The sequence below is a fragment of the Anabrus simplex genome, chromosome 2 (genome assembly GCF_040414725.1).
Source record: "Anabrus simplex isolate iqAnaSimp1 chromosome 2, ASM4041472v1, whole genome shotgun sequence".
In the NCBI taxonomy this organism is placed as follows: domain Eukaryota; kingdom Metazoa; phylum Arthropoda; class Insecta; order Orthoptera; family Tettigoniidae; genus Anabrus; species Anabrus simplex.
Genome location: NC_090266.1, coordinates 1202646606 through 1202673332, shown reverse-complemented (window position 1 = coordinate 1202673332; position 26727 = coordinate 1202646606). Strand labels below are relative to the sequence as shown.

Below are 26727 nucleotides of genomic sequence, written 5' to 3'. Positions count from 1 at the left end.
ACATAAAATGCGGACTAGCACAAGCAAGGAATAACTTTCTTAAGAAAAAAAATTTGCTCACTTCAAACATTGATATAGGAATTAGGAAGATGTTTCTGAAGACTTTTATCTGAAGCTTGGCATTGTATGGAAGTGAACGATAACTAGCTCAGAAAGAAAGAGAATAGAAGCTTTTGAAATGTGGTGTTACAGAAGAATGCTGAAGGTGAGATGGATAGATCAAATCACAAATGAAGAGATAGTGAATCAAATTGGTGAGAGGAGAGTGATTTGGCTAAGTTTGACGATAAGAACAGATAGAATGATAGGACACATCTTAGACACCCAGGACTTGTTCAGTTGGTTTTTGACGGAAGTGTAGGCGGTAGGAACTATAGGAGTAGACCAAGGTATGAATATGACAAGCAGATTAGAGCAGATGTAGGATGCAATAGTTACATAGAAATGAAAAGGTTAACACAGGATAGGGTTGAATCGAGAGCTGCATCAAACAAGTCTATGGACTGATGACTCAAACAACAACAACATCACAAAATATAAACTTCATATGATCCGTATTATCAGCTAACTCTTATATGAAATTTACTAATTTTCATAAGTATTCTCCTGTTCAATATAATATAAATTTTAATTATTAGACATGTTTGCAAAATTACCAACTGGTTTCAGAGAAGGCAATTTTGGTTTAGTAAAGATTATTCCATTGAGGCTGAACTTGTAGGATTCCAGTGAGGTATACCAGATATTTTAGATTCAGGAGGTCAAATGGACTCTTTCGCTACTGACCTCTCCTGAGTTTTTCGATATGGTAAATCTTGGGAGACTACTGGCATATATGAGGGATACTGGACTAAATAAAAGTGTGACTGGGTGGCTACATTTCTAGGAAATAGAGAATTATACTAGGTGAAAAATAGTCTAATCCTGATCTGACTAAAAGGGAGGATATAAGTTTGTATTATTATTATTATACCGTTGTTTTCACACACACACACACATACACACGCGCGAGGAGGTGACATGCAAACACGAACTTGTCCACAATTTTTCTTAAAAAGTAGACAGAATATGGAATGATGCCTACAGGATGAGCGGAATGTAAATACAGTACATCATGCCATCGAAGCACACCCGAACATGTCCTATGATATAAGAATATGAAAATGCTTGGTTCAGAGCAAACGCAAACTTCTCCACACATATAAGTTTCCTGCAAAGAAGGACTAATCCAAATGGCCAATAGCAACTGCTGATTTGAGTCATATGATTTCCAGTTCATTGACGGCCAGTCATTCCCATGCTGAGCAGCTGCTAACAGTGTTGAACTTCCATGATAATAATAATAATAATAATAATAATAATAATAATAATAATAATAGTTATTATTGTTTTTTGCTATTTGCTTTACGTTGCACCGACACAGATAGCTCTTGTGGTGACAATGGGACAGGAAAGGCCTAGATATGGGAATGAAGCAGCCATGGCCTTAATTAAGTTACAGCCTGGTGTGAAAGTGGGAAACCATGGAAAACCATCTTCAGGGCTGCCGACATTGGAGTTCGAACCCACTATCTCCCGGATGCGATCTCACAGTTGCGTGCCCCTAACCACACGGCAAAATCGCCTGGTATTATTATTATTATTATTATTATTATTATTATTATTATTATTATTATTATCACTGTTGTAGTAAGATGGTAAAATGATTGAAAACCATGTTCTTGTGGAGACTGCAAACAAAGTTAGCAGAAAAAGGAAGAAGAATGAATCACAAGGTGAGAACAATAAAAGGAAACGGTATGTTACACCAAGGGGTTTTCATTCTTTAAATGGATGTTCACATAAAAACAAACAGTTCAGTTGGCAAGAATTACACCTATGAGATGCATTGCACCTGAGATAGTTCATTTATAAAGTTCCAGAAAAAGCCATTCAAGAGAGGATTGTAGCAAGAATTATGTTGCCGAAAAATGTTCTACAAAAACAACCTCGAAATAATGAAGGCTAAAGTAAACCTTGTAATTTGATGTTAACAATACTCTTTCCATACAAAATGGAGAGATATCCCCGTGTGCAAAAATTTGTTATGCACATTACTCTAATGAGGCCTACTCAGCTCAATACTATAGCAAACAATATAACTGATGGCAAAGTGATAAAGGAATAAAGGGGAGGAGATTGTATCAGTCCCAAACTTGCAAAACCTGGAGGACATTCATTGGTATACATCCATTTTTGGTGACATTCCTGTATTGTGCAACACAGAGGATAAAGAAGCTTCGTGTGATTGTTTACAAGATGACCGTGGTTTGTATTTATAAGAGTTACAGACACTCAAGAATATTTCTAATAATACCAAATGCCATTGTTATTCATTGTATTTTGCCATGTTGATTTCAAATAATTCAAATGACTCAGAACGTTTGGTAAAGGACTAAAAAGCAATCATAATATTACAAGAATCAATTTTTAATCCTGTATTCATGATATGACATACGTATATTTAATACACTAGTGTCCAAAAGTTAAGCATAATTACTAAACCAGGCCATACCGCCTGATAAGAATATCAGATGGATTGCTGAACAAACGGAAGCTCTGACACACACCATATGTCATTCAACTTGTCAAAAAAAAAAAAAAAAGTGTCAGAAAGGTTCTGATAGCTAAGGTACACCTTTGACAACAACTAGCAGAACTTGGCAATGTCTTCCACAACAAAATATACTGTTAATAGGGTGTATGGTTACCCCTAACGGCCACACATGCTTTACAGAGACGTGGCATGTTCTCTATCAGACGGTCCAAGAGCTCTTGTGGCAGTCGATCCCATTCCTCAGAAAGGACAATGCAAAGGTCTTGGAGGGTCCTTGGTGGAGGCTGACAGAATGCAATTGCCCCCCTTCCAATGCATCCCAGGCATGTTCTATAGGATCCAGATCCGAAGACCTCACTGGCCAATCCATGCGATTAATGCCTTCCCCAGCCAGAAATTCATCCACCAGAGCAGCGCGGTGTGGTCGGGCATTATCGTCCATTAAGAGGAAGTCTGGACCAACCGCACATCTCAAGAGTCGAACATGTGGTCTCAGTACCTGATCCCTGTATCTCTGAGCGTTAACAGTGTTCCTCGGACCACCCATGAAGATATGCAGGTCCATACGGCCATTCAACAAGATGCTGCCCCACACGACACCACCACCACCACCACCACCACCACCACCACCACCACCACCACCACCACCATACTGGTCCTGTTCCACGATGTTCCTGTGGTTGTATCGGATACCTGGTTCTCTCCGGATTAATGTGCGACAGGAATCATTCTGCAAACTGAAGCGGGATTCATCTGTGAAGTGCACGTGCCTCCATTCACTCATGGTCCAGTTTCGATGTTGACGGCTCCACAGTAAACGGGCCAGTCTCTGTGCTGGAGTGAGCAGGACGCACATCGCTGGACGTCGGGCAAACAGCCCTGCTGTTCTGAGCTTCTGGTGCACAGTTTGCTGAAAAACGGCAACCTCTGAGATGGCTGCAAGCTCCGCTGGCAACTGTCTTGCAGGTGCACTCCGATTTCATCGGGCGGTTAAGGCCAGATATCAGTCCTGCTGTGGGGTGGTTACCCTTGGTCGACCTGGTACTGGCCGTATGTTATAGACAAGAATGTTTCCACCTTTTCAATACAAATTTATTTATTTATATAAAAATTCAATCTACAGTACCGGTTTCAACCGGTACTGGTACTGGTATTGGCCTATGACTAACATCTCCTGTGTCTCGAAATCGTCTCCAAAGCCTGGAAATGACACTTAGTGGCACATTCAAGGATACGGAGACTTCGGTCTGTGTTTGGCCTGCTTCCAGGCGGCCAAGTATTCTACCCTGCAAAACGGGGTCCAAATGACGTTGCTGTGCTATTATGTTGTCACGTTCACCATGAGGCTACACTCTGCACACCATAACAGGGCAAACAACACTGAGGGAATATGGGGCGCAGGCACTGGCTGTGTTTACCTTGCGGTTACGCAGCTAGTCAAAGCAGGAAACACTCCTTTCCTATACAGAGCGAACGCGTAAGGTTGGTAGGGGCACACTGTACCGGTTACGAGCGGCACATGCCGTATTTTTTATGATTAATTATATTTCATCTTCACGCAAGACATTCACTGTGAACTTGGTTTGTTTACGCTCGGAGAAGCCAACCGGCTTGAACCAGCGACAGCTGTGTGAGTGACATAGCTGCAGGAACAAGATAGGCCACCCACATGACTCCACGTTTGTAGCCTGCCTGACCTGGTATGTTCTGAATATGAACATCACCCCTTTGCAAACATTTGATGCAAAAAAAATTAAAACTTATATAATAATAATAATCACAGCGACTCAAGAGATACATCATTTTGAAGAGGATCACCTAAACATCTCCGTTTGTGAATCTCAAGTAAATCCATCGAGGGATTCTCGAGATAATCAACTTCAAAGATATCACGCTATCTGATGACGTAGGAGCCCAACCTGAATATAAGGAGAGCTCACTTGACCCAAATCAGACAGTCATAGCTGGGTGTCCAACCTGACTCTCCACATGTTATTGTTCGTCGAAGTGCTTTCTGAGTCTATCCTCGAATTGTTCAAAGTCTTCGTGTGGGACTTAAACTCTGACAGTCGAGTTGAACTTATAATTTGTGCGCGATTTAAACTCCAATATGTAACAAAGTCTTTATAATGGACATTGAATCTTGATTGATTTTTAAAATCTCAGTCAGCATAATTTCATAATTAAATAGGAGTATTTATGAACATGTTCAAACTTTCCCACTCACGTTAATGCAAGTGATTATCTAGTGTAATAGGTTTACTCGTGTGCTATGACACAAATGGTTTATCCTGAATTCAAACTGTGTTAATGTACAACGGTACATGCCAACTTCCACATTTTCCAATTTATGAACTGAAGTGAATGTTATACGATTCAAACAGAACTACCTTCTCAACTGTGTATTATTTCTTCTTCAGAGTGTTAATGGTTTGTGAGTTATTGTCAGCAGTGTCTTTGATAAACTCTTGAGCAGTCACATATTTTACTTCATGTCAAGTGCACCCTCTTTCCGTGGAGTGTAACCTAGAACTGTGCTTAATCATTTCCAATCTTATTTTCCAATCTTATTTGCTCGTGGCGATGCACAGCTGTACATCAATCCATGTAGTTCAGTCACTAACCCACAGTTGTTACTTGTATGCATTCTGAGCTGAAGTTTACACATGTGGCTTCGGTTTTTTCCCTTTCACCATGTTCCCACACACTTCCGGAACAAGAGAAAAGAGAATCTTTTTCCGTATTATTTTGCTCTTGTCAGTTGCCATCGTGGCGTCAAGCAGATGTGCTGGTGTTGATGAAGAAGGAATGCGGAAGCTAATAGATAGTGTTTTAGAGAGTGATATTGAAGGCAGTGATGTTTGTGACAACGAAATAGACCCTGAAGTCCTTAGTTCGAGTACTAGCGATGCGTATAATAGTTCTGATGACATGGAAAGAGATGCAAATAACGACGGTGTGCCGAGTCTTTCAAAACGAGCTCGTACTTCAGCACAGACTAACTTGACCGACTGGAACTGGACAAAAAGTGACAATAAACCTGTTGCACATAAGTTTAGTGAATACAGTGGGGTTAGTGAAAACTTCTTGAAAAAGTTTGATACCAGCCACCATCTGAACTCTCAGTTTTTTGTGAATACATGGACCCTTTGTTTGACAAAATATCTGTCGAGACAAGTTCATATGCAGCAAAACAGTTGAGCAATCCTGACAGAAAAAAAGGTGAAAGACGATGACAAATGGTTTGAGACTACACCCGACAAAATTAGGGCATATTTTGCGTTAGTTATACTAATGTCACAAGTGCGAAAGTCAAGAATACAGTTATACTGGAGTAAAAACAGGTGTATAAACACTCCTATTTTTCGTGAAACCATGAGCAGGGGATAATTTATTATAATTTCACGATTTTTACATTTTGTTGACGATGAACAAGTCGATAGTAGTGACAAACTAAGAAAGATTAGGCCTATAATACAACATTTCTGCTCCAATTTTCAGAATTATATTTACCTTCACAAGACATTGCTCTAGATGAAAGTCTAATGAAATTCAGAGGCCGCCTTTCATATGTCCAGTGTAATAGGTCTAAACGTTCTAGGTTTGGAATAAAAATTTACAAAATTTGTGAATCAAGTTCTGGTTACTGTCTGTCTTTCAAAATTTATGTAGGTGATGATGTAAGGGATCTAAGTCTGCCAGCAAGTACAAACGTTGTGCTCAACATGTGTGAACCCCTGTTAGGCCGAGGACATACATTGTTTTTAGATAACTGGTATTTTTCCCCAGATTTATTCAAAAGGCTACACGACAAGCAGATGAATGTAATTGGAACTGTTAGACAGAACCGAAAAGACATGCCTCGCGATATCAGTAAGACGAAACTAAAACGTGGAGAGTATGAGACGTGGGCTGCCAACAGTACGTTGTGTGTGAAGTGGAAAGATAACAAGGATGTTTGCTTTCTCACCACTAAACACAAATCAGCTGACATGACAGGCACAGGCAAACTCAGACAAAAGAGAGGACAAACCCCTAGAGAAGAAGTGATAAAGCCGAAGTGTGGCCTTGAATACCAGAAAGGGATGGGTGGTGTTGACCTTCAGGATCAGGTTACAGCTCTGTTCCCCGTCATGCGACGCACAGTGAAAGGGTACAAGAAAATATTCTTTTACCTCCTAGATATGTGCATTTTCAATTCCTTCATTGTGTATCACAAAATCGCTGCTAACAGAAAGACGAGCTACACGGACTTCAGAACTAGCATTGCACAGCAGCTACTAGAGACTGTTCAGTTGCCGGAGTACTCGGTTCGAGGTCAATCTTCAGCGAGCACCACTCCCACCAGATTAAAAGCTAAATCATGGGCCCACTTTCCCATGCATATTCCCCCTACAGAGAAGAAATCAAAAGTCACAAGAAGGTGTGTTGTGTGCTACAGCCGGGGTAAAAGAAGTGAAAGTTGCTGGCAGTGCAAAAAGTGCGGCGTAGCTCTTCACTTAGAAGGATGTTTTGAGGTGTACCAAACCCAGCAGACATACTAAAATAGCAGCATTGGTAAGTATATTATTTTGTTATCATGCATGCAAATTTTCAGAAAGGAATATTTACTGGTTGATTTTGTACGATTTTCTAAATAATAGTGTGATGACGAAGGCCGTAGAGAGGTATTTAAATGTGATTTCTTAGTGCACTCCTATGGTATTTAAATGTGAGGTGAATGGGTTAATGGAAAGCCACCACGAACTGTGTCTAGTGCGTGAACAATTTCAGTTTCTTTTTTTTTTTTTCATGAACTGTGCTTTATTTCCTTCCAAGCTTGATGCTATCCACATCTTCATCTTTAATGGACTAATAAATTCTGTCTACAAGGGATTAAGATAATTTGACTGCACGTCACGACAATATTGAATTAAACAGTGCTGTTAAACAAATGTGTCGGGGGACTGTGTAATTGTGGAAACTCGTGTGAGTTAAGTGACGAGTGAATACCCCGCAACATCGTCGGAGATCGTTGGAGAACGTCGGAGACCATCCAGAACATCAAAGATTCGAGCTCAATTCCATGTCGAGCCGATTTGGGTGTTCCAGCCCCATCTCATCGTAATGTGAGCAGCCTGCCAAACGAGTTCCAGTCTAGTTCAACACGGTGACTTGGGAGCATAGGTCATATGCTAGGCGATAATGAAGACAGCAAGTATCTACAGTAAGGTGATGTGCACTACAAGCATGCATTTTCTGAATAAAACTCTACTCTGCAAAGTTCTTGTAGATAGGACCCTTCCTCCTGTACCAAGCCCTAACTGTAAATTATCTAGTATTGCCCTGAGAGATATCCTTAATGCCAATTTAAAAATAATTGATAAAGTCGAGCTATTGTTACTGGCACAATATGTCGTGCAATTTGTGGGCTATTTCCTGTTGCCCTGCTTACTCGTAACTCAATCTGACCTTTTGGACACTAGTGTAGATAAGTACTTTGATATACAGTACTATAGCAGCATTAATAAAAATAATTTAAGTCATTATGATAACCAACCTTTTGAAGACTAAACTGATGTCAGTAGGTAAGAAATTCAATAGCACTGAATGTCAGATGTGTGATACAAAGGTGGAACAGGTAGATATTTCAAGTATTTAGGATATGTGTTCTCCCAGGATGGTAATATAGTAAGGAAGATTCAATAAAGGTGCAGTAAAGCTAATGCAGAAAGCTCACAGTTGTGATCAACAGTATTCTGTTGATGATGCTTGTTGTTTTAAGGGGCCTAACATCGAAGGTCATCGGCCCAAACAGTATTCTGTAAGAAGGAAGTCAGCTCCCGGAAGAAACAATCTTTACATCGGTCTGTTTTCAGACCAACTTTGCTTTACGGGAGCGAAAGCTTGGTGAACTCAGGATATCTTATTCGTAAGTTAGAAGTATCAGACATGAAAGTAGTGAGAATTATTGCTGGTACAAACAGGTGGGAACAATTGGAGGAGGGTACTTGGAATGAGGCGATAAAGGCTAAGTTAGACATGAACTCGATGGGTGAAGCTGTAAGCATAAACCGGCTTTGGTGGTGGGGTAATCTGAGGTGAATGGAGGAAAGTAGGTTACCTAGGAGAATAATGGACTCTGTTATGGAGTGTAAGAGAAGTAGAGGGAGACAAAGAAAACGATGGTTAGACTCAGTTTGTAATGATTGAAAGATAAGAGATATAGAAATAAATGAGGCCACAGCACTAGTTGCAAAGAGAGGATTGTGGCGACATTTAGTACATTCACAGAGGCTTTCAGACTGAACACTGAAAGGCATAACGGTCTATAATGATAATGTATGCAAGTATGAAAATAGAACATGATACTTACCTTTTCAAAATCATCCACAGCCGAACATATCAAAGCGATTCATGCAAAAGAGAACGTGTCCATATTTAAATATACTTTTTAAAGGAATAGGTTCACGTTAGATTTATTTACAGACATATAGCCTTTTCAACACAAGAATGAAGGTACTACCACTTCCAAATATTATTTTCACTCACTGAGATACAATTTTTGGCTATTGTAAAAAACTATTTAGTGGACAAGTTCGAGTTTGCATGTCACCTCCTCATATATAAATTATATGAGAAGAGAACTGGAATCATACTGTAGATAAGATTTTTGCATATGCTGTTATACTGTATACAGTAATAAGGAAGTTACAGGATTGTCAGCAACTGCAAAAAGACCCCAACAAAGTTGTGAGATGGAGAGCAGGCAATGCTAACAAGTTCAAGAAAGGACATTGCAGAAATCATTAATGAACAAGGGATGTGTATACGGTATATGAGGATCTACAGAAGGGGGAAGAATTTAGTCAGAAGTAAGTAAAGATAGTTTGACATTTGGATAATGCCCAGGTTGAGGCATTAAATGGGGTGAAAAGTCAGGTTGTAAGTTTCATGAAGAGGAAAAGCCCTCTCAGTTTTAATTGCTGTATTGATGGAGCGAAATTACCGCAAGGGGATCACTGTAAGTATCTAGGTGTTAATATAAGGAAAGATTTTCATTAGAATAATCGCATTAACAAGGTTGCAAACAAAGATTACAGATTTCTTGATATGGTTATACATTAGAATGTTGCACAGTAGTATAGAAATTAATTCAACAATATAATGCAGGATAAAAACATGTTTGTGTTTTGATTTTTTTGCAATTTTGCTGGTTTTGGATGATCAGTTATCATTTCACCTTTCAAGAATATTTTAGAACATTTTAAAAGCTTTTTGTAAATTTATGCATACTCTTTATTGTCAGACTGATAAAACTCCACAAGTGACAATGTAAAAAACTACGGTATACATTTTTCTTAAATATGGTTAAATTTCCTAAATATCTTTCATGGCCAAGCAAACTGACCAGAAGTTGTTGATGACTAAGAGAGGGTATGGAAAGGATTTAAATCTGTGAGTCTCGTGTTTCTGAGATATGTGCAGGAACACAATACAGAGGTCTGATACTTGGAAGCAAGTATTTCCTAATAAGTCTCAAGTACAAGAAATGCACCAGCCTTCGCACAACCAGTCATTTCCACGTGTCTCAAGGCCAAGAACAAATGGCAATAAGAATGGATTGCAAACAACAGTTAACTTTCCACTTCAGTACAGAATTATCTTCCCAGTGTGTACTGCAGTTCTGTGCAAGAAAAATGTCAAAACTGAAACCACCAGAATGTATTTTTTTAAACCAGCTAGTGAATGAATTTGGAAGACGTGTTTACGACAGGTGGGCATGTTTTATTCTGTAAATTGTAAAGTGTTAAAGTGAGTGCAGAAATAAGTTTGTTGTACAGCAGTACATTAAACGACAAAAACATCTGAAAACTGTACCAAGTGAGGAAAAACAGCAAGTGTTTGCAGCTGCTTCTGGGGCAAAGGGCTAGTATTACATCCAGCAAATCACTTGTCCATATTTATATACAATTACAAGTATGTGAATTATTTCTGTAAAAGCAAGTTCTGTACGATGAACAAAATGGGGATACATTACTTGTACAACCATTGTTACACAGTCACCAGAGTTCGGTTTGGTCAAATACTTTACAGTCACATTTTACTTACTTTATAATATTTTCCATAAATTTTAGGCCACTGATCATTTTCAGTGATTCTTTAAATCATCAACATCCACCTCCTAGTTATCAGGGTATTTGCGAATTGTAGGTGAAGATGTGAAGAATAGGGTGTATAAGTCACTGGTAAGACCTCAATTAGCTATTTAATTTTTTTTTTCTATTTGCTTTACGTCGCACCGACACATATGTCTTACGGTGACGATGGGATAGGAAAGACTTAGGAATTGGAAGAAAGCAGCCGTGGCCTTAATTAAGGTGCAGCCCCGGCATTTGCCTGGTGGGAAAATGGGAAACCATGGAAAACCATCTTCAGGGCTGCCGACAGTGGGGCTCCAACCCACTATCTCCCGATTACTGGATACTGGCCGCACTTAAGCGACAGCAGCTATCGAGCTCGGTAAGACCTCAATTAGAGTATGGCTCTAGAGTGTGGGACCCTCACCAGGATTACCAATTCAAGAACTAGTAATGATCCACACGAAAGTAGCAAGATTTGTTCTCGGTGATTACTGACAAAAGAGTAGTTTTAAGAAAATGGAGCAAGCTCTGGGTTGGGAAGACTTGGGAGTAAAGAAACGAGCTGCTCAACTAAATGGTATGTCTATAACTGTGAAGTTTTCCAGTCTGTCAAAATTAACGTAGGATTAAAAAAATATAATGCAAAAGAAGACATAACATCTACATCAGTAGATATGATCGTCCTTGGGATTTTGCCGTGTAAAGGAAAACAAAGAGAAATTCTTTACGTTTTCCCGAGAATTTGCTCTGTGTCTTCAGAAAAGAAAGCATGTCTGTCCACAACAAGGACTAGGAATGATGGTTTGAACTTGAAAATACTTGACCGTTGGTCTGTCGTACGTAATGTTCTCATTCGTCATCAAATGGCTCACTGTGCGCTAGCCTTCCGAGTAGGAAGTGATGACGCTTTCTTAGCTCAAAGTAAGATATCTCATGTTCAATACATCTATGTGTTGCAAAATAGAGAGTAGTATTATCAGACTACTGAAAGCTGATGGGAGGTGGAATATGGTAGAAGAAATAAATAAAATAAAGTGCCCAGAAATGCCATCAAGGGCAAAAGAATAGAACGGAGATGAAGATGAAAAGAAAAGTGAGTAAGGAACGGAAAAAAAAAAAAAAGAGAGAGAGAGAGGAAAAGTGTGTGTGAGAGTTTGGCGCGGGGGGGGGGGGGGGGGGGGTGAGAAGAAGGAAATACAGCAATAAAGTTGAAGATAAAAGTGTAAAAGACATGAGGTGTACACAGATGATAAAAGTATGACACACAACCTACAGTGAACCATCTAGTGATGGGGAGAGTACTAATTAGGAAAAATCATAACAAAATAACAACAGTGAAGGACGGGGAAGAGAACTACCAACATAAACCTTTAATGGCTGGCGACCAGATTGCTTAAATGACAGCCAGTGTCCTTTTGCCTTAATTGATTTTTTAAACTCCCACATGCCTCTCTTATCAAACATTTTATTTATTTATTTATTTATTTATTTATTTATTTATTTATTTATTTATTTATTTATTTATTTATTTACTCATGTATTTTATTTATTTATTTATTTATTTAATTATTTATTTATTTTATTATAGTCTTCTTGTGTATGGCGTTGCTCAGGCTATAGAGCCTGCTATTATGCCCAACCATAATACACCGTTTCATTTGTGTTGAATTCTACAACATACTAAAGTGATAGACTTATCAACTAAATGGGAAAGCTTCATCATCTAGTTCCTACGGTTAATATTTAGATGAAGAAAGTAACTTAAATTGTCTTGGATATGTTCTATAGATTATGTTCTTATATGTAAGTAATGTTTGTAACACCACCTTTTGAACAGCTGAGTACTAGGAATGTCTCTAATTTCAGCTGGCATGGAATTCTACACGCAGGTAGTAACGGGGATGAATGAATCACTTTAACTAGTAGTGTGATGGGTAGGGACAGTAGCGGCGATTAGGGGGGGCGAGGGGGGCGCAGTTATTCCCCCCCACTTTTTGGAGAGGGCCATAGACAGTAGATGTTAGGCCCCTTTAAACAACAAGCATTGTCCTCCTCCTCCTCATCATCATCATCACTTTTTTGTAGAAAATATTACATTTTTATTCCATTTTAGCCAGTAGGAATTATTAATAAAAGCCATGTGTACAAGCCCTGTTGTATTATTCTTTTCTTAATTTTCTTTAATCATTGCCAAAATTATTAGCGGAAATATGCACAAAATGTCCTTCGTCCCGGCTAACCGATTCATGTAGCGCCACAGCAAATAATGGAGACTTTGCCTGTGCTAAGAGGAAGGGTACCAGAGCTATTTTTTTTCTTCTTTCTTTTGCTAGACTCAGAGGTATGATTCACCACCTTGGCACGTGCATTCGTTAGTCTGACAGTCTCATTAGTGCCTGTAATTGTTTAATTTTTTAGTGTAGGCCTATAGTCAAATACTACTGTAAATTATTTTAATTGTATAATCACAACCGTATTTCTTTTTAATTGTAATAAATATGTAATATTGTTACTTTGGTTAAAGTTTTATTGTACGTATAGTATCGAATCAAAATCTCAAAAACTATTATAACCACATTTAAGTTGACGAACTGTCACTCTTTACCTCTCTGTCGAAATTCGTTGAGAGAACATAAAAAAACCTTACCATTTTGTGGCCTTCTTTAATTTTGATGTATGTACCCCCCCCCCCCATCCCCTATGCTATATCCCACAAATCCGGGTACTGTTTGTTGTCTGTATATTTTCTTGCCCCGCACTTTTAATTCCCAATCACCGCTACTGGGTAGGGAAACTTAGCAGGGAGTTAGTTAATGACCTTGTTTGGTGACTATTTGTGGATGAACCGAGCTTGATAGCTGCAGTCGCTTAATTGCGGCCAGTATCCAGTATTCGGGAGATAGTGGGTTCGAGCCCCACTGTTGGCAGCCCTGAAGATGGTTTTCCGTGGTTTCCCATTTTCACACCAGGCAAATGCTGGGGCTGTACCTAATTAAAGCCACGGCCGCTTCCTTCCCACTCCTAGCTCCTTCCTGTCCCATCGTCACCATAAGACCTGTCTGTGTCAGTGCGACGTAAAGGAACTTGCAAAAACAAAAAACAAAAAATTATGGATGATAGGTACTGAAGGTCATCTCTCAAGCAAACCGGCGTTTCGCTCCGTAGAACACTATGAATAACTGACATACAGTGCAGCTTTCATCTCTCCTCTAAATATAGCCAAGAGAACTGATTGAGGTGGGGGGGGGAGATATGGCAATGTCTCGGTTGATTGAAGATAAAGTGGGTACATGAGTTGAATGCATGCTGTAATTTGGTACTGAGTGTGCTGTTTAAACTGTTTTGTATAATGTCTCCGTCGTCGAAAATGGGTAGAATTAAACTTTGTATAAATAATTTGTTTTAAATGGGAGAAGATCTCTTAGCCTTTTAAATGAGTGTAGTGTGTAGAAAGTTCACTGGCAGATTTTCGTTGCATGTTCAGACCAGGTTAGTGTTTTGTCAATGATGAGGCCAAGATTCTTCACAGAGTCTTTCAGACCGATTTCTGTTCCTTGGAACATAATCGGAGGAATGTTTTTCCTCTCTAATTTACTGTGGTTATTTTTAGATCCTACTATAATGGCTTGTGATTTCTTGAGGTTAACTTTAAGGGAATTATTAACAGTCCAGTCTTGAATTATGTTTAGGTCCTCATTCACATTCTTTATGGCCACGTGTACGTCTTGGGTCTGTGTGTATGTATAACTGTATTGTACCAGGAAATTATTATGGGGCCAGAGCATGGGAAGGATCTCAGGTAATGTTCGGTTACTTATTGGAGCAGGTACAGAGATGGATAGTTTCGCAGGGCGAATAATAGATGGTAAAATCTTCTTGACAATATTTATTAAAAATATTCATGAAAAATCACCCTGCAGTTGAATCGTCAAAATTAAATTTTCAGTCAAAATTTTCAAAAATGCAACATAAAATAAACATAAAATATCGGTGCTGTTGTATTCTGAGACATCCACTTGAATAAAAATGTCCAAAATAAATATCACTTTTAGAGATCGTAAACACCCTACAGTTCATCTAATATCTTGTAAATGGATTTAAATACCACACTAACACTTTGCACTTAGAATTTCATTAAGTCCATCACTTGTGATGCGATCCTACAGTCTTTCTAATATTTTTAAACATAATATTAACACACACTTCAAATAAAAGTGTAAGTTTATTTTATAAAAAAAATAGTGCACTTGCAAAACCCTAGAGTTCATCTACGTGAAATTACTTCAAGTTATAAAAGCTTTCAAAGAGGAATTTACAGTTCAAAAGCAAGACATGAAGCCTTTTTGAATTATTATGAATAGCAAGCTGAAATTCACACGAAGCACTTTTCTGTTGTTGGAACACTATGATTAACTGGGTGCTTTGTTAAAAGTTAGTTAGTGTCTAAGTGGAATTACTCTCTCAAAATATAAGAAAATAACCTGGAATCTGCTTATAAGGGTTGGTGAAGAACTGTCCTGCGGCTTGGTGACTGGAACTTACTGCAGCGTGCAGCCAAGGCTCAAACTCAGCACCAGCAGCGTGACAAGTCCGTTCAACGAAGATACCACTTTATTATCCCTCGTCGACGTCCCTTGATGGGTACCATGATCGAAGAAACCACATTGATCTCACGCTGGATATGACGTTCTACGCAGCAGAATCTCACAACACTTTGCCAAGATTTCCGATGTTCTTTTAAAGATAATGTAGGAACGCGGAAAGTTCAATTGGCACAAAATAATGGACTATCGAGCTCTCAATTATCATTAAAATGGATATCATACACTGACACAAGTCTCAATGCACAGTTCGTATTTTCACTTTTGTTTTACGATGTCGAATACGAGACTTAGAATATCATAGTCTATGCTACAGTATGATTCGTAAGTCAAGTTAATGAAGTAATGACTTACAGTCGTTTTCAAAACGGAAAACACAGTTTTCCACATGAACAGTTTATAGAATAATGATTGAACACTGTCACAGTTCATAACAGTCACCGATTATGTCTTAGGTTCGACCGTAGAATAATCATCACAGTCCATGAAACACTTGGAAAAAAAATGTCATTAATAACACCTCTACAACAGTCTCTGGGATAATAATGTTCATAGATTAAGAAGATTTTATGACTGTATTTGCATAACACGAGTCCGTACGACCTAATATTGTCTTAAAAAGTTCTTAATATTCTGTTACTTTCTCGTGGTAATAATCGAAAGTTCGAGAAAATACACGAAAAAATAGTCACATTTAGCCCTGTTATTTGTCGAATGTTTAGTGGAATAGTACCTCACACAGTTCACAATTGTACTAGTATAGGATAAATGCGTCTCAGAATCATTTAAATGGTCATAAATTAGAAGTTTAGTTTATCACACGCAATGTCTTAGAATACTGTCACAGTCAATGACAAAGTTCCAGATTACGAGAAAATGACAAAGTCCACAATACCGTCAACTGGTAAATAAAATACTCGAATCTCCAATTACACTTCAATTCACAATTTCTATTGTAACTTCACTCAGTTAACACACTCCTAAATATTATATAATGACAATTTGGTCGGAGAAAATTTTATAACACTTCATTCGTCACGACACGGTAGAAACTTTACTTGAGACGTCTTCGCACAATTTCAAAGTGTTTGAGTGTAACTTCTACATCTTCGCGGATCGCGACGGAGCATACTGTCGTTCTGTTATAATACACACACCGGCTATACGCTCGGTTCGTTGACCTATTTATATCCGGCTGCGAGCAGCGCTCTGAGTCAGGTGATGAAGGGGTGATAATACTTCCCAAACTTCAACTTCTTGTATCTTGGAAACTACTGGACGGATTAATCTCAAATTTGCAGGGTTGTACTTTCAAAATATGGGCTACAATTTAGTGTTGGTCTCATATTTATTGATCCAGTCGTTGAGAATCTTAAAAATGGTTTCGAGAGAATTCTAAGGGGAGGGAAGCTACAGGCAGTGCTGACGTCACTTGACCTTGCACCACTCATGCGGTCTCCCCCACACAGTGCAGTGAGAACAAGAACCTTCTCTTGCACAGCTGTCTGTGCTTTGTAACTTAGCCGTTCGCTCATGAATAAAGATTTATAACTCTTATGTGCCAGGGCCTATGCCTTCCTGGTACAGTATGTCATCTGCATGTAAGTGATATTTACAGATTTTTAGATATTTTGTTAAGTCATTTAGGTACATGGAGAAGAGGAGAGGTGCCAGGGCACTCCCTTGAATTATGCCTGCTTCTGTTTGTTCCCACTTTGAGGTATTAGTGCCTACTGATACACACTACTGACGTCCTGTGAGATATGACTGCAGCCAAGAAAAAGGTGTAGGGGAAAAATTGATAGCTTTGAATTTTGCCAATAATATGTTTCTGTCTATACAGTCAAATGCTTTACATAAGTCTAATAGTATGAGAAATGTCATTTGTCCTTTATCCATTTCTAATTGAATGTCATTGGTAACTTTCAGTAATGCTGTTGTGGTGCTGTGGTTAGGTCGGAATCCTGACTGAAATCTGTCCAGTAGGTTGTGTTTTTGAAGATTAATAGAGAATTGTTTGTGTACGATTTTTTCAAGTATTTTACGTAGGCAGGGTAATATACAAATTGGTCAAAATTCTTCTGGGTTGGTTGGGTTCTCTTGTTTTTTATAAAGGCTGTAGTATGGCACACTTCTATTCAGAAGGAAAGATCCCAGTCATGAGAGAAGTGTTCATAATGTGTGTGATTGAGGGGAGAACAATTTCCGTACATTTTTTATCTGCAACAAGTTTATTCCGTCACAACTAGTGCATCGGATTTTATTTCAGATATTACGGTCCTAACGTCATGTGGTGTAACGTGGGAAAACTGAAATGGATCGGTCAATAGTCTCTGTTTAGATATAATTCTTTCTATTGTTTCTTTTTTTGGTTTGTTCGTCTGTCTGTGCTGATGATTGAGTGCTAAAATGTCTGTAGAGGTCATCCAGTGGTATGTCTATTTTTTAAATTGTTTCCTTTGTTTTCCCCCAGACTATTGTTGTGGACAGATTTCCACACCTTGGTTGAGCTGTTGCTTTTCAGGATTTCATGTATTTTTGCATTTCTGATCGCTTGAGTTGTTGCATTAAGTAGTTTTTTTGTATCTGTCAACATTTTTGGCTGTTGGATATTTATTGGAGTGTTTATACGCTGCGTCTCTGTCACACTTTTTTTGTCTGTTGTCTTGTGTCAGCCATGGTGCTGGTTTACATTTTATTCCAGCTGTCCAAACTGGGACGTGTTTGTCGCAGAGAGTCTATACTGATTTGTTGAAGAGACTAACTTTATCGTCTATGTTATGCAAGTTTTGGATGTGATCCCACAGTGTGTTTAATGTGTCTAATATAAACTCATCTTCGTTTATGTTCTTAATGTCTCAGTATTTAATCAATTTGGGTTCGTATTTTGGGCACTTGAGAGATTAGGCAGCATAAATAAGGTCTTGGTGTGATGATACAGGGGTGGGGAACTATCCATGGGTCTGTATTCTGTCTGTGTTACTGGTTATGATTAGGTCTAACAGGGTACAGGAGGTGGCTGCGTGGTGAGTAGGATTTAGGAGGAGGATGAACATATTAAGGGAAGTAAATATGTTTTAAAATCATTTAGTCTTCAACGAGTCATGATTTGTCAGGTCAGTATTAAAGTCTCCCATTAAAATTACATGCTCATACCTGGGTAGTAAGTCCTGAAGCGCTCCTTCCAGGTCTTCCATATATCCAGCCTTCGGCGCACGATACACTACACCAAGTAGGTACTTTACACGACGAACTTTCAATTCAATAAAAAGGAATTCGGGACTATTGGTGAACTGATTCGACATTTTAAGAATTGTTTTAAACTTCAGGTCATTCTGTATGTACATTGCCACACCTCCCCCTCCCTTCCTCATTCCATCATTCCTGATTAGTGAGTAGCCTTCCATATGGACAAATGAAGAAGGGATTGATTCTTTAAGCCAGGACTCAGATACCATTATTACGTGTATAATATTTCCGGTGAATATATCGGAGAAATCAGTGAAATGAGGAACTATGCTTTGTGTGTTGACTTGGCTAACAAACAAAGAACTTGGCAGCTTAGATTCAAGGTCTGCCAGGCAATTAGCGGTACTAGCTACAGGAGGGGTGAGGGTCGGTACTGGTTGTGCTCTTGTCGGAGTATGCACGTTGAGATTAGAGACATTTGTTTCCCCTATACCTTTGCATTGCCAACTTCACAATTACTAAGCTAGCCTAAACTCAGATAGTAAATAAGTAAAATTCAGAAGTGACTAACCTATGTTAATTACTAATAACAGTGCTATTCTATACCTATGCTATATCTACTTAAAATATCATTTCACAAAGTTCTATCCTTCTTTGGCTAGTGGTCGCGAATGTTTTTTAAGTTTTTTTCGTTTGTAATATAAAACTTCCTATCATGGTGTTTAAACATAACAGTCTTGACCCTGGTCCATGTCTATTGGATAACAAATTTGGAGATAGCCTCATGGAGAAGCTGCGAGCGGGCCTGTGTAAGGTCTTTACAGTCTTTACGCATCGTTTTGGTCGTTCCTTTCAGTCTTTTCTTATTAACAAATACTTCATTCCTCTTCCTGTAGGATACAAACTTCACTATGATGGGTCTCTGCTGTCCTGGTTTCCTCTTCCCCACGCTATGTGACCTATCTATGTCCTGAAGACTGAGGTCAACTACTATTCCTCTAGCCAAGTTAATGATAGCGTCGTCTGTTTTCTCGATCGGACTCAGGCCCCCCAAACACTCCAAGATACTGCCGCCTCAAGTACTGCTCCAGCTCGTCCGTCTTCGCGTGCAGCTGGGTCTCGAGGTTCTTGATATGAGAGTCTCTCTCAGTTACTGCTCCCTTCAGTTCTTCAATCACTTTTGTTTTGAAGTCTATAGTTTCTTTCAGTTTCTCCACTACTCCATTGGTTACCTGTTCCAGAATTATGTTGGCTAGACTCCCCAGCATGTCCTTGTCACTCAGCGCTTCCTGCACAGCCTGCTTTACCAGGTTCTCCATTGGAACTTGCTTATCTTTAGATGCCATATTCTTTATCCAGTTACAAGGAAATGGCTGCTTAGAACACTTCACTAACACTTGTGTTAACACACCACAGTTTAAGATGTCACTTCACACACGTTTTACTTTTCACACTTTGATAATACACCTGCTAACTTCACTTCTCCACCTTGACGAAGGCAATATGGCATTGCCGGGTGTTTTTGGAGGATTGCATGCTCAAATGACCCTTAGAGCTATGCCAGCGGGAGCCATGGCTCCTGGTAGGGCCACCGAAGCTGGACAGGTCTAAGGCGATGGGCCAGACTAAGAGCAGTACCCTGGTCCTCCAGGTTGGGGGTTGGGTGTGGGGTCAACAACCCTACCCCGGAAAAAAAACTCTCGTTACGGAACCAAAGGACAAAGGAAACCAGACGGATGTAATGGATAAACGACCCTAGCAACGGAAACGGCGTATGAATTGGTATTTCACAACATGGAATGTAAGAACACTGAATTAACCTGGAGGATTATTGAACCTGAAGAACGAAATGAAAAAATATAATGTGATGGTGGTAGCAGTACAAGAGGTAAAATGGAATGGAAGTGGAGTACTTGCAACTGGGACACACACCTTGTTCTATAGCTGTGGAAACAGAGGATACAGAGGTACAGGGTTCCTTGTTGATAATGTATATAAGAGTGTAATATTGAACTTTAAGCCCGTTAATGATAGAATGTGTATTCTACGAGTAAAAGCCTGCTTCTTCAATATGTCTTTCATATGTATATGTGCACAAACAGAAGATGCTATTTGCTTTACGTCGCACCGACACAGATATGTCTTATGGCGACGATGGGGTAGGGAAGGCCTAAGAATTGGAAGGAAGCGGCCGTGCCCTTAATTAAGGTACAGTCCCGGCATTTGCCTGGTGTGAAAATGGGAAACCACGGAAAACCATCTTCAGGGCTGCTGACAGTGGGCTCGAACCCACTATCTCCCGATTAGTGGATACTGGCTGCACTTAAGCGACTGCAGCTATCGAGCTCGGTAAAACAGAAGATGCAGTCAGCAGAGAAGGATACCTTTTATGAACAACTGGAACAAGAATTAGCACCAGTGGCAAAGCATGATATTAAAGTGGTGATGGCGGGACTTTAATGCCCAAGTGGGAAGAGAAATTGCTTACAGGAAAACAGCTGGTAAGGAGAGTTTGCACGAGGTTTCGAACGATAATGGTATAAGGTTGATTGATTTTGCTACGGGTAATAACATGCTTATTAAAAGCTCAAGGATACAAACGAAGAATATAAGGAAAGTACCATGGTGCTCCCCTGATGGGATCACAAAGAGCCAAATTGATCATGTGCTTATAGATAGACGGCATCCTTCAGATATCTTGGAAGTGGATAGCTGTCGAGGTGCAGATGGAGATAGTGATCTTTATCTGGTAAGAGTCAAATACAGATAAAGGATAGCCAACTACAGAGAGATTAAGAGAGTTGTTATACCCAGGTTTGATGATGCTAAGTTAAGAAAGGATGAACATATTGCACACCAATATGCAATGCTTTTGACAAATAGCCTTAATGAAATTGAAGATTGGAAAGAGAGAGTATTGAAGTAAGATGGCAAACGGTTAAAGGTATAATATACAAAACGGCCGAAACTGTTTTGGGCAGAAAGAAACAATCGAGGATCCAGCACTGGTTTGATGAAGATTGTAGGAAGAAGATTGAAGAAAGGAACGGGGCAAGAAGGAGAATGTTACAGAGAAGAACAAGAACTACTGTAGAAGAATACAGAGAGAAGAAAAAGGAAGCAGACAAAGAATGTAGGAAGAAAAACAGAGGATTTGAGAAACAGTGGATTGAAGAATTAGAAGAGAGAAAAACTGCTCAGGAAAATAGACAGTTTTATATAACGGTAAACGATATAAACAAAGGATTTCAACCCAGAGCAGTTTTCTGCAAAGATAAGGAGAGAAATCTGATTGGAAATAAGGATTAGATGTTAGACAGATGGGTGGAATATTTTAGTGAACTGCTGAATAAGTAGTCAGGATTTGAAGGTGAGGTCGAAGATGTGCAGAGAGAAGAGAGTGGGCAGGAACAAAGTAGAGAAGAAGTGAACCTGGAATCAATCAAGGAACCTACATTGCAAGAAGTTAAAGATGGAATCAATGCTCTTAAAAGCAATAAGGCACCAGGAGAAGACAACATTACTGCAGAAATGTTAAAATATGGAGGTGAGAAACTAACAAGGTGGTTGCACGAAATTATGGTAGAGATATGGCAAAAAGAGGAAATGCCAGAACAGTGGAATATAGCAATTCTCTGCCCTATACATAAGAAACATGATAAAGCAGACTGTGGGAATTATAGAGGAATAGCACTGCTATGTATTGCTTATAAAATCTCAGCAAAAATCACAGCTGGAAGGCTGAGACCATAAGTTGAAGAATATCTAGGAGATTACCAGTGTGGCTTCAGAATTAACAGATCTACTACGGACCAGATTTTTACTATCAGACAGATCATTGAAAAACGTTACGAGTATAACATTGATGTTCATCAGCTGTTTATTGATTTTAAACAAGCGTATGATAGTATCAGAAGGGATCAGTTATGGAAGGCAATGGAAGAGGCAGGAACACCTAACAAACTGACAAGATTGGTCCAAGTGACTCTAGCGACAACAGTATGTAAAGTAAAGGTTGAGGGTACTTTATCTAAAGCTTTTGAAGTTAACCGAGGATTACGACAGGGTGATGTACTCTCCACCCTTCTGTTTAACATTGCTTTGGAGAGGGTAATGCGAATAATTCAAGGAAGCAACCCCGGTGGAACATTGTTTAACCGAGTGACACAAGACCTTGCATATGCAGATGATATTGATTTGCTATCCAGGAGGAAACTGGATCTGGAAGAGAAGTTGATAACACTAGAAAAATATGGGGCTGAGATGGGACTTATGATTAATCAGTCAAAAACTAAGTACATACTAATGTCTAGGAAAGAGTATAATGAAGCAGACAAATATGTGAATTTAAATGGGAAAGAATATCAACGCTGCAAAAGCTTTAAATATCTAGGGTCAATTGTAGCTGAAAACAATGATATGAAAGAAGAAATACATGCCAGGATAGCAGCTGGTAATAGGTGTTACTTTGCCTTAGGCAAGGTATTTAAAGCAAGGAGTCTTAGTAGGAATCTGAAGCTGACTGTTTATTGCATGGTAGTGAGACCTGTGATGATGTATGGTGCGGAGACTTGGACTATGACACAAGGTGATGAAGAGTTGCTACGGAGATGGGAAAGGAAGATACTTAGGAAAGTGTATGGACCAATAAAGATGGTGGACTCTGGTGAATCAGAAATAATAAGGAAATCAGAGAGCTGTACAATAAGCCAGATATATTAGCAGAAATAAAGAGTAGTAGACTGTGATGGTTGGGACATGTAGAAAGAATAACAGAGAATAGGACAGTGAAGAAAGTCTTTGATGGGAAACCAGAAGGACGTTGTATGAGGGGAAGACCGAGGATCAGATGGTTGGACAGCGTGGAGGAGGATTTGAGATGGATGGGATTTAGAAGATGGAGAACCAGAGCAGTCAACAGAGAAGAGTGGGTGGAGATTGTCCAGGTGGTCAAGGCCCTACAGGGGCTGTAGCGCCAAGGAGTGAGTGAGTGAGTGAGTGAGTAAGTAAGTAACTTCACTATCTGCCATCTATCTATCTGTACTGTTGAACCTGTTAACATGCAAATAGCTTTTCCCAGTGCCTCTGCCATTGGCTTTCATTAGTCTGATGACTTTGCTGTCTATTTTGTAACACACAGACGTATTGAACGTGAAACATCTTACTTTGAGCTGAAGTGGCATCATCACTTCCAACTAGGAAACTAGACGGTGAACCATCCGATGATGAATGAGAGTAACTTGTACAATAGACCAATGGTTAAGTATTTTTAAGTTCAAACTGTCATGGTTTGAGAAGTCTTTGTCATGGATAGACGTGCTTGCTCTTCTGAATATGCAGAGCGAAGTCTTTGTGGAACAAAAAGAATCTCTCTTTATTTTCTTTCACATGGCAAAATCCCAAAAGATTACCAAGTCTGTCAATACAGGCCATGAAAGAATCATACCAATATAAATGGTCCGTTATTGGACATTATAAAATTTTCCAGCTAACTCATTCTTGTTTGCCAGCATTTTGCCCTCGTGTGCTAGGGTGGGCTCATCAGTTGGTACCTAGCACACCTACTAATACGCTGGCTAGTGCATACCGTGGAGGCCACTGCATAGGCTAACTGGAGCCACCGGCAGTGCCAATGCACTAAGAGACTTTGTCTCATTATAAAAAATTGATGCCTGCTTGGCCATCAGATGACATAGATATTGATTCCCATAGGGAATCTGAAATATTTGTCCTGAATGAGTAAATTTATAATACCAATATAAATGGTCCGTTATTGGACATTATAAATTTTCCAGCTAACTCATTCTTGGTTGCCAGCGTTTCGCCCTCGTGTGCTAGGGTGGGCTCATCAGTTGGTACCTAGCACACCTACCAATACGCTGGCTAGTGCATACCGTGGAGGCCACTGCGTAGGCTAACTGGAGCCACCGGCAGTGCCAATGCACTAAGAGACTTGGTCTCATTATCAAAAATTGATGCCTGCTTGGCCATCAGATGACATAGATATTGATTCTCATAGGGAATCTGAAATATTTGTCCTGAATGAGTAAATTTATAATACCAATATAAATGGTCCGTTATTGGACATTATAAATTTTCCAGCTAACTCATTCTTGGTTGCCAGCGTTTCGCCCTCGTGTGCTAGGGTGGGCTCATCAGTTGGTACCTAGCACACCTACCAATACGCTGGCTAGTGCATACCGTGGAGGCCACTGCGTAGACTAACTGGTATTATAAATTTACTCATTCAGGACAAATATTTCAGATTCCCTATGGGAATCAATATCTATGTCATCTGATGGCCAAGCAGGCATCAATTTTTGATAATGAGACAAAGTCTCTTAGTGCATTGGCACTGCCGGTGGCTCCAGTTAACCTACGCAGTGGCCTCCACGGTATGCATTAGCCAGCGTATTGGTAGGTGTGCTAGGTACCAACTGATGAGCCCACCCTAGCACACGAGGGCAAAACGCTGGCAACCAAGAATGAGTTAGCTGGAAAATTTATAATGTCCAATAACCGACCATTTATATTGGTATTATAAATTTACTCATTCAGGACAAATATTTCAGATTCCCTATGGGAATCAATATCTATGTCATCTGATGGCCAAGCAGGCATCAATTTTTGATAATGAGACAAAGTCTCTTAGTGCATTGGCACTGCCGGTGGCTCCAGTTAGTCTACGCAGTGGCCTCCACGGTATGCACTAGCCAGCGTATTGGTAGGTGTGCTAGGTACCAACTGATGAGCCCACCCTAGCACACGAGGGCGAAATGCTGGCAACCAAGAATGAGTTAGCTGGAAAATTTATAATGTCCAATAACGGACCATTTATATTGGTATTATAAATTTACTCATTCAGGACAAATATTTCAGATTCCCTATGGGAATCAATATCTATGTCATCTGATGGCCAAGCAGGCATCAATTTTTGATAATGAGACAAAGTCTCTTAGTGCATTGGCACTGCCGGTGGCTCCAGTTAGCCTACGCAGTGGCCTCCACGGTATGCACTAGCCAGCGTATTGGTAGGTGTGCTAGGTACCAACTGATGAGCCCACCCTAGCACACGAGGGCAAAACGCTGGCAACCAATAATGAGTTAGCTGGAAAATTTATAATGTCCAATAACGGACCATTTATATTGGTATTATAAATTTACACATTCAGGACAAATATTTCAGATTCCCTATGGGAATCAATATCTATGTCATGAAAGAATCAATTTAAACATCTACATTAGGTCTGACGGACTGGGTAACTTCACAGTTCAAGTTGAAAGTGAAAAGAAAGGGCTACTACAATAACAAAATAAATGGTATGTTCCGACTTGTCAGTGGAGAGGCTGCATGGAATGATGTCAGTGGATGAATACGTTCGAACGGAGTTTTAAAAAGTATGAATGATGCAATGTGAAGATAAAGTTGGAATTCAAGAGTACAAATTGGGGCAAATATTCCTTTATAGGAAAAGGAATTAGGAATTGGATTAATTTCCCAAGGGGAAATCATTTAAGAAAAGACTAGGTAAATAACTGATAGGGAATCCATTACCTGGGCGACAGTTCTAAATGCAGATCATTGGAGACTGACTGACCCATTCATTCTAAGAATGTAGGTTATACTGTAGGACTTATACTAAACACTAGTGGCTGTCCGATGGTAACAATTTTGTGAAATATTAATTAATTTAAGCAGAGTCAAAAGAACTAACTCTTAATGTAATCTGGCTACATGAAATTAATTGTACAGCAGCCCACAAAACAACACTCATAGCAGAAGTACCTTTATGTGATAATCTAATGAAACTTACATGAGTACAGCTTCTTTGGGCCTGTTCGCTTTAATAAACTGATCCTCGGCTTCTTTGAACTTCCCATCATCTTCAAGAGCCATTGCATACTTGAAATGAAGATCAGGGACTTTGGATGGCAATAAAGTTGTAGCCACAAAGAAAGCAAATTCAAACTGAAAATGACAGAAGTAAAGCATTGAATTAAAAAATGTCCCAAAGCATGTATTTATATCAAATGAAGAACAACAGATTTGCATTCAAACACACTGAGGTACAAGGGTATACCGATCCAACATTCAGATGAATATCGGAGGCCTGGTGCAGGTCGTTACAATTAACACCCATAGGCGACATCCGCATCTATGGGGTCTTACCCATAATTAATTTTAATGTTGAAGACAGCACATGCACTCAGTCCCTAA

The 26727-nt window shown here is 39.4% G+C and overlaps 1 protein-coding gene across 1 annotated transcript in view; it reads right to left on the bottom strand.

Annotated features, from left to right (window-relative positions):
• The window catches only part of Oseg2 (intraflagellar transport protein Oseg2), an 892258-nt gene that overhangs the window by 268420 nt on the left and 597111 nt on the right, over positions 1-26727 (bottom strand). The window contains exon 21 of the mRNA XM_067142201.2: positions 26324-26478. Within this exon, the coding sequence (XP_066998302.2) occupies positions 26324-26478 (155 nt within the window). The remainder of the gene's footprint in view (positions 1-26323; positions 26479-26727) is intronic.